This window comes from Perca fluviatilis, chromosome 16 (genome assembly GCF_010015445.1).
Source record: "Perca fluviatilis chromosome 16, GENO_Pfluv_1.0, whole genome shotgun sequence".
Lineage (NCBI taxonomy): Eukaryota > Metazoa > Chordata > Actinopteri > Perciformes > Percidae > Perca > Perca fluviatilis.
This window is the reverse complement of record NC_053127.1, coordinates 15,669,201-15,678,764: the sequence shown is the minus strand read 5'-3', so window position 1 is coordinate 15,678,764 and position 9,564 is coordinate 15,669,201. Positions and strand designations below refer to the sequence as shown.

General features: G+C 43.1%; 1 protein-coding gene across 1 annotated transcript; it reads left to right on the top strand.

Moving 5' to 3' along the window:
* The first annotated feature begins 2,442 nt into the window (after positions 1 to 2,442).
* spry4 (sprouty homolog 4 (Drosophila)) lies at positions 2,443 to 7,004 on the top strand. The gene is made up of 2 exons (XM_039778135.1): positions 2,443 to 2,693; positions 5,205 to 7,004. The coding sequence occupies exon 2, from the start codon at positions 5,256 to 5,258 to the stop codon at positions 6,405 to 6,407; it is 1,152 nt and encodes a 383-aa protein (XP_039634069.1). The 5' UTR covers positions 2,443 to 2,693; positions 5,205 to 5,255; the 3' UTR covers positions 6,408 to 7,004.
* Positions 7,005 to 9,564: the final 2,560 nt, after the last annotated feature.

The window sequence follows — 9,564 nt, the reverse complement described above, 5'->3', positions numbered from 1 at the left end:
GTTTGCACAGTGGAATGATAAAACATTCTTAATATTAAATTTGTCTGCTGTGGAAGCAGATGGGGTTGTCCATTAGAAAACTCAAGCTCACAGCAGTAGCCAGCAGATGCGGCAGGAAGGAAGGCTGGGAGGGAAGACTCTGGAGGGAAATCTAGGCCTTCCCTTCCGTGCATGTATGCCTGGATGATCACACCGACAACAAATCTACAATTCAACAAGCACTTCATGTGGGCCGTGCCTGCAAGCCACACAGCTGTGCACAGAAATCTGCAAGTATATCTACAGTATGTGTCTTTGTGCATCTCCCTATGCGTGTGTGAGAAAGAGAGGGAGATAATAAAAATGTTAGGTAAAGGAAAGAGAGTCTGCCATGTGAGATTTGCATATTTGTTGGTCTGTTTTGAAAGATTCCATTTTTTTATGATACATCTTTAAATTGCAGTGCTAACTTTTTATTAGAAAGATCCCTCTAGACAGAAAGTAAAACCATACAGCTTATTAACTAATAAAGGTCTGCATTGCATCATCTTGTTTTTACCTAGAGCTGTTTTGCAATACTGTACTGTAGATATTAGTGATGCTATTTAAAACTAGCAGCCTGCAGTTATAAGTTAAAATATTTCACACAAGACACTCTGCAGTAGAATATACATCAGATGACTGAAACCACGTGGAAGGCATGCAATAAGATCACTATAATCTCGCCCCTATTTATATAGTCAATCAATTCAATTTTATTTATAGCCGATAGCCCAAAATCACCAAATTCTCCTAAAACACTGGATTACAATCATCACATACAACACCCTTTAGCCTTAGTTACTGGTTATGTATTTACTTTATTAATAAATAGTATTAATAATATAACAATAAGCTAGTAAAGTCATGCTAAAAAAAAAAAATATGCCCCCTGCATTATAAGGTTAGAAATGTACTTTTGAGCAGCCCATTCACACTTTAAATATCTATATATCATTACAGGCATATAATAAAATAGGTAATAGGCCTATAATAAAAAAAAATAATAATAATATTATAAGAAATAGAAAACGCCATAGTGATTAAGTCAAATTCAGAGGATTCAGTTAGTTTTTTGTTTCCGGTATGTTTTACTGATAGGGATGATATATTGACAGTTACCAGTATTGCTGATTCATCCAAATACAATGACATTAAATTCTTTCCTTCCCTTTCTTTTTCTCTTTGTCTCTAGCTTTCTCCAAAACAATAATCCCAATTTGGAGGTGTAGTGGTTGCCATGGTGATGTGTGCAAAAGGATAATGGGACAACTGTTAACCTTTGACTGGTTAAAAGCCCCAAGCTGAGGGAGGGGGGAGAGGGTGGTGGCGGGGGGGTTGCAGGGGAAAAACGCGCACACACCCGAGCGCGCGCGCACACACACACACACACACACACACACACACAGGGATGTCAGAGAGAAAGGAAATTCACACTCATTTCCTCCGTGTGGTTTCGGTACAAATCAACAACATCCTGTCCTTTTGTGAATCCTGCCTGCCCTCATGCTGGTTTGCGTTTCAGAGTAGGCGTTATAACCCCCCACCCTTGTCCTCTCCTCCCCCTCCTCTCCTGTTTTTTTTTTTTTACACTACCACAGAAGCTGTAGTCATACCACCTCACATTGTTGGAGAGAATGGAAGGGCACGTCCTTGTTCGCAATAAACGGCTTTAGATAGAACAGGGACACAAGGGAGCAGACATTATTTAGCCTCATCGAGCTGAGGCATGTGATCTGAAAGGGTCTCTGGCATCCTGATTAAAACAGAAAATAGCCTTCATACTATAATATGTTATTCATCAAAACCATTCGACTCATATTCCCACAGATTTATGACTTTGCGGAGATGTTTTGTTTCCTTCCCGTGTTTTTCATTAGACACTTTGGCACCCATTTATCCAAATCATTAGAGATCAGATTTGGCAGCAATGAAAAAATAAATGAATTCATTGCAGATTCAGCCCCCTCACATCTCCCTCTCCCTCTCATCTATTACACAAAACCACCACAATCACGTCTCCTCTAACATGTTGCAGGAAGCGCGAGCTGCATAGATAAATAAATTAACAGGCTAAAATAAAGCGAGAGTGGCACCACAGCCGATGAGCCGACTCTTTATGTAAATCAGGCCTGACATTGCCCTTGTGACCAAAAAAAACCCACCTCCCCGTTCCCTCACCCCGTTTCCCTCTCTCTCACACACATTCGCTATTTCGTCCCATTCATAAAAATCTCGGCATCGCGCCTGCGCAATGCCATTCGGAGTCCTCCCCATTCATAAAAATGTAACCTCCGCATTTCAGCCCTCCCGAGTCGCTCTACCCTCCCATTCACAAAAAAGAGAAAAAAAAGTCGAGGCATCTGCGCAGTGCCGTCCCTTTCATTTCCTCTACCCTCCCATTCATAAAAACTCACTTCCCTCCCCCTCGGTGGTTGCAACATCATATCCAAAGCCCTGCGTCCACAACGGCAATCGCCTTTACGCACCAGCGAGTGGAGAATCGTGCAGGAGACCCGCTCTCCTTTCGCATTACCTTGCTCACATTATTTCCTAACATTTGGACTTATATTTACTCAACATTTGTGGAGCTACTCACTCGCTTGGACTGGACTATAGTCTGCGCGCAAACGTCGTGCGCAACGAAGATATGAGAATTTTATCCTGAAACCACAGTAAGTGATCACCTCTGGTGTTTCCTCATCGTTAAGTGTGTGTAACTTGTGAGCTTGTGGCTGCAAGAACCTTCAAGCCCATTAAATGCCTTCGCTTGACCGTCCCTCTCAATCCGCCGGATCACAGGCATGAAAACGCTCTTGCAAACTCTATTTTGCAGCAAGGCGTTTCGCCGAGCTGGCTTTGCACTTTGAGTCAATATTTAACCACCGATTTCGTACCAAAAGCAAGGTTGAGTGGAGTGGTGAGAGGGGAAACACTGTCGCGTTGTAAAGCGTAGGTTACTTGTTAGAAATGCCGCTTTATTTGACAGCAGGTAGGCTACGCATTTCAACATATATAGTGTCACTATTTGTGGCTTCTGTTAAAACCACTGTCACGATAAAAGGCAGCGGAAAAGATCCATATTTCCACCTCTGTCTAAATCTCCGTCCACTCTGAAGCCTAGTTCATGTTGTAACCTATCTTGGACGGTTCGGTTGCGTGTCTCGTTCTCGCTGCAGAGACCGCCTGGTTGGCGCACCATGTCTGTGGTGTCAGGTGTTTTTCCCATAAGCAATTTTTTTTAAATCTTATCTGGCTAACTATGAAAATGTGGTTTAAGCTTCCTAACTGCCAAGAGCAATAACGTCCAAATTCACGAATCTAACTGCGCATTTAACTAAAACTACCCCTCCACCGTCTGGTGGCACACAGTGTACCATTTTCTTTATCAATGTCATATTTTTGTCAATTTACAGATATTATGAATCCCTATATAAAAATGCTATTTGAATATGCCGAGCGGTCGCGTCCGGTTTATGACTCAGTCCATTCAAAGGGAGGACGTACGCGCGCGCGCACACACACGCACTGTTCCGACTTGGAGCTCATAATGGTCTGGATTTGACGTGCCAGCAATGTCGCAACAGGTTTTCTCAACCAGGCTTTTGCAAATTAGAGTAAAAGGAGAACAACATGAGCCGACGGTCAAGTAGAGCTGTGTAAACTACTGACAGATTTTTTAATTTTTTTTTTACAGAAAATAGATTATCAATGAGCAGTAATAAAGCACAACACGACCGTTTTTAGGTCCTTGGAAATTGCAGGTTGCCTTGAAAGAATCTTCAAAACCCAAATGCATCTTATGGACTTGAGCTGGGTTTTGTGGTATTTTGCAATTAGCTAAGCACCGCAGATGTTGGTCAGTGGAAATCTCGGTTGTGGTGCGTCGTTTGTCTTCAATCATCCTTTTGTTTCTGTAAAGTAGGTCAGGTCGAGCGTTCATCGATGAAATGAATGATGAAACCGATTTCATTCAGGTTCATCATGACTGGAGCGCATTGATTCATGCTTGCAACACCGAATGCAGCCAGCAGCTTTCATTCAGAAAAAACTGCAGTTCACAAAATCAGATCCATTCACATATTGCCAGATAGGTCCGTTTTTCTTCCGATTCAAAATTTGCGTGTTGCCATATACAGTACTGTAGGCATACATTCACTGAGAGTGACACAATTACAGTACACCAATTATAGATACAATTATATTACTGTCATATTAATGTGTGATTCGATACAAAAACCTAATTTCCTTAACCTCTTGTATTCATTTTGGCTTTGTTAAAGTTCCTTTTCTGGCAACCTCTCCTCTCTTTGCTCTGCCTTGTTTTGCATCTTTAAGTCTTTTGCATGCAAGCCCTGCTCTCTGGTGCTCCCTGCTCTTTAGAGGGGAGGCGGTGAGAGCCCAACTTCTATTGTTCTAATGTCAAAGTTAGAATAGAGGAGGTTTGAAACCCTGTTGGTATTCAGTCTAAAGATCAAGATCGGTTGGAAACTCTACATTCAGATTATTGCAGAGATCCGGCCTTGAAAAAGATTTCTGTTGAGAGATTGAAACACTCTGGTTGTAAAGATTTAATAGTTGTTATTGGTGAAGTAAACTACTTGTAATATACTTCAGTTTGACATGCTCTTTGGGGTGTTGATTTGAAATCTAGTAAACCTGTTTAGTCAGTGTATGATTTATTACAGTCATACAGAAAAGTCTCAACCATGTGGGGAAAGTAGTCATCAGCAGAAGCAATGAAAAAGCAGCAGGAAATTGAAATTATACCACAAAAGGTAAAAATTACACTTTACGTCCTGACCCTCCAATATAACGTGTGAATAAATACAAGGTTGAACACGTGCAAAAAATGTTTTTTTCTCATACCATGTCAAATAAACTTACGTTTTGACCTCAACCTCCCCTGGTTAGGTTAAAGACAAATTAAGGAAGGCACGTATTCACAATCTGTTCATTATGGCTAACCTGGCTGTCAGTCTTTGGACCGTTTTGTGATAATGTACAATGATCACAATGTTATTTTCCCCCTGTCACCCTTTTATTCATAATATACTTTGCTGTCTTTGTGGTTTAAGTTATGGTGTTTGGGGAAAAAAGGAGGATCAAAAGGGTAAAAGAGCAAGAACTTAAACAACAGCAGATGCAGCCGGTCATAACTGTCTTTTTTGTATCTGTCTTTGCAGTTTTGCTAAATGCTGCTTTAGAGTGAAGACGTGCAAGGCACCAGCCTACACATGGAGTCCAGGGTTCCCCACCACATCCCCGGAGTGTCCTCCTCCCTCATATCTCAGCCCCTGCTGGACAGTCGAGTGCCCTATGGCCGACTGCAGCACCCTCTCACCATCTACCCCATCGACCAGATAAAGTCCTCGCATGTGGAGAACGACTACATCGACAGCCCGGCCATCGTCTCCCAGCAGCCTCCGAGCCAGAAGTCCGTGAACCGAAGAATCACCTGGCTTGGTCAGAATCAGGAGGCCTTCCTGGGGGCAAACCACAACCATCATCACAATCACCAACACCAGCACCACCAGCAGGGCAGGTGCGAGCCCCACCCTCACCAGGACAACACTACTCACCCTTGGATTTCCTTCAGTGGAAGGCCCAGCTCTATCAGCAGCAGCAGCAGCACCTCATCTGATCAGAGGCTGCTGGACCACGCTGCGCCCACCCCAACAGTGGACCACCACCCAAACCTGCACCCCCATCAGGGCCCACTCAACACAATCACTACCCGAACTCCAGGCTGCTTCACTTCCGCTGAATCAAAAGTCCTCACCTCCTCTTCCTCTGCTTCCTCCTGCTCCTCCTCCTCTAAATCGCTGGACCTCAAGTCTGCAAAGATGCCTGCGGGAGGCGTGTGCACCACTGGAGGCCAGCAGGGGTTGGCGCTGATCCCCTCCTCCCCGGCCGAGAAGAAGCATCTCATTCTCTGCGAGCACTGCGGGAAGTGCCGATGCACGGAGTGTACGCTCCCCCGAACCCTACCCTCTTGCTGGGTCTGCAACCAGGAGTGCCTGTGCTCTGCTCAGAGCCTGGTGGATACAGCCACCTGCATGTGCCTGGTCAAAGGGATCTTCTACCACTGCACCGAGGATGAGGACGATGAGGGCTCCTGCGCCGACAAGCCCTGCTCGTGTTCCCAGGCTAACTGTTGCGCACGCTGGTCCTTCATGGCTGCCCTTTCAGTTGTCCTGCCTTGCCTGGTCTGCTATCTGCCAGCTACAGGCCTGGCCAAACTGGGACAGAAGTGTTACGACAATGTTAGCAGGCCCGGCTGCCGCTGCAAGAACTCGCAGGGTGGTGTGAGCTCCCCCGTGTGTAAAAACGGTGGCGTGGAAGCAAAAGTTGGGACATTAGAGAAGCAGCAGCAGCAGGGGTCATGATAGTGGCCCAAATTGGCTAGCAGTGGCCTTGCTAAAAAATGGACAGGACCACACAGTACTTGCTTGCTCTCTATGGATAGGACAATCCAACACCAACCCCTTAAACTACCCCATTAATCTGCTGGAAGGTGACTTATGTAAAACAAAGGTACTTAAATGGCTTCTTGACTTATGTTTGATAGGATGGATGATCAAAAGGGGCCTGATCTGAGAGAGTTGGCTAGTATGAATAGCTACCAGGTCCCCTGAGAAGTTTTTTTGTTTGTAAGAGTGACTGAACAAGAAAAAGAAGAAGAAGAAGAAGAAGAAGAGACTAGATTGTGGGACTGGTGTTTGTGTTGTTTTGAAGGCTGAAGGCACAAAGTCATTGTACCTCTCTGCTGCTCTGTATTTCTCAGATAATTTTGTAACGGTAACTAACCAGAAGCTGGTTTGCTGATCCTCGGATAGCGTAAAAGTTATTTGATAAAGATAAATATCTGTACGTCCCGCTCCCACCCCTCAAAAGCACAGCCCAGTGTCCCTCAAGAACAAGTGATTACCTGTACTGTGCTTTTATGATAGGCCACTGCAAGAGTAAAACCACCACTTACTCACTCTCTCCACTATTATGATGATCACCATCTTTTAGTGTCACCATTTTTCCTCTCTTAGCTTTAAGATGCTAGCTTGGTAATGCTAACATTGTATCTCTAATCTCCATGGAGGAGCTGTAAAAACATACGTTTTTTTTGGAGAAAATAATAGTAATTTCCCATAGCCTAATAAAAGTCTGTATTGTGCATAAGCAGTTGTACAGCAAGTGAGAGAGAGTAATCACTTTACAATGTGTTTCCTATTTTTTGGGGGGTGAAGCCCGGAGATTCTAAAAGATTTTGAATGCTGTTCACCAATCACCTCAGAGGTAATGCATGTGACCTGCATGCTCTAGTCTAATGGTTACCCACCGTGCTAGAAGTCGATGTGTCGTAGAGAAATGTGTAAAAAAAAGTACACCCAACCTTCTCAGGGACTGTTTCAGTAATCCTCTCTAGAACTTGGCCTACAGCATGTTGATTTCTAAACTGCCGAAGAGCCTGGTCTACTTCCTCTTTGCACAAGAAGGCAAAGAAACATTTGGGGGCAAAAAGGCAATAGTGAATAATTTAAATAAAGTAAGCTAAGTGAGAGACAAACTGGCCAGAAAATAATGTTTCCAGAGAAGCGGAGATGCAAGTGATAGAGAGTGAAAAGGAGGGAGGGAAGACATAGCAAAGTTGTTGTGTTTGTATCTAGTCAGCCTTTGTCAAAATCAAACCTGCCACTTGCACAACCTTTTTAGGAAGACGCAAAACCCTTAAAGGATGTACTAAAGCACAGTATAAACCACCTCAGCTATCGCACATTAAGTTTGCGTGCACGACATTTAGTCCACACCTCCTTTACACAGTGTCTTCATTAAATTCTAATCATTAATGCTGCATAGCTGCGTTAATCAGATAGTCTGTTAGCATGATGTTCTTAGGACTTTGCCAAAGGAAGCTAGCATAGAATAGCTTGTTTTCACTGTCTGAGTGATCACAGTTGTTATGCACTCTTGCCAAATGAGGTTGACGGCAGTTGGTTCTTAAAGGCATGCTGCCCTTTAATACAGATGGCCTTTTCTGTTTGGCATAAAGGCATACTGTCTTTGTTGCTCCATAACACACACCTCTCTTTCATGTTGGACCCTTAACTTCCATTAGGGTGCCTAACTTTACCGATACCTGTGTTTGTCTTGTTGCACAAAGCTGATAATCACACAGGAAAATAGGAAAGAAAAAAACATGCTGTCCTTAGTCTTGAATGTATGAGGCAATATTTTCAAAACATAGCAATTCCAAGTCCGAGAGTAAGGTGCCAAAACTGAGAATGATTGTGTGACTGGGCAAAGGCCTAATACATGTAGATGGGTGGCAAAAATCACAAATGTTTTGACAATATATTTAGTAATAGAGCTATGCAGGTGAAATGTTATTTGCTGTAAATAGTTTCACAACATTTGTGTCCTTTAGAAGAGACTTTTAAATGTCCTTGAAAGATTGCATGGTACGTTATAACTACAATTCAGTACAAAATATATAGAGAATATATTAAATATATATTTTGAGGGTAAGATTAAGATGTTTTCAAGGTTGTGAGGAGAAAAAAGAAAGGGAGGGTTGTGAGAGGAAGGTCCGGGAAGGGGTAACAAAAATGACAGGTCTTTCTATCACTAGCACTTGATTTAGAAAAGTGTGCCCAGCAATAAAAAAAAAAGAAGAAAAAAAACTCCTGCTGTTTATGCTATCCATGGCTAAGTAGCAGTCGAGAGGCTAAGCTAAGTCCCTGGTTCCTCTCTGAGTCCTAAAGACTGTGGACTTATTGAATCCACACAGGGAACACAATCTACCCCTATAGGGATCAACCCATTTCCTGCTGTTACTGCTCAGTTTCTCAGCTCTCTCCCCTCTTTTTCTCTTTCTTGCTTTTTTCCCCTCCTTCCTCTCTTCCCTCTTCTTCACTCCTTCCTCCCTGAGAAATAGTCCAACAAACACCCCTGGCCTTGATTGACAAACACAGCTGCTGTGCATAAACTTGTCATACCACAGAGACGGGACGGAAAGACAAGTGTGTCTCTCTTTTTCGTCAGTGTCCCCCCCCACCCCCCATTTTTGTTTTTCCTCTCGATTTGTAGTTCTGTGCCATTTACTTTTTAACCAGTGGACCTCTTTTTTCAACTGTCGCTGCCTTTCTTTTCTCTTATTCCTCAGCACTGTCACTGCAAGAGCAATGCTCTTTACTTCACATTTAGCTATATACCTTTACATGTGCTCGCTAGCCTTTTTTAAGGTGTGGAATAATCATCCAACAACGACAACTCAATGATTAATACCTTTTTTTCCCCCTTTGCAACAATGCTGTGACTTTTACACACCCATATCCCTGTGTCGCTCAATTGCGGGCACTGAGTTTTTTTTCAACCCAAACAAGAGGAAACGTCTCATACAGCTGGGTGATGCTATTCCATTCCTTTATGCCTTTGCAATGTCAATGTTGGGGATTAAGAATGAGATCTGTGCTTTTGTTTTGTTTAGATATAACAAAAAGAAAAAAAATCTCTCATATAAAAGGTTCCCTTTATAGATATATTTATTTC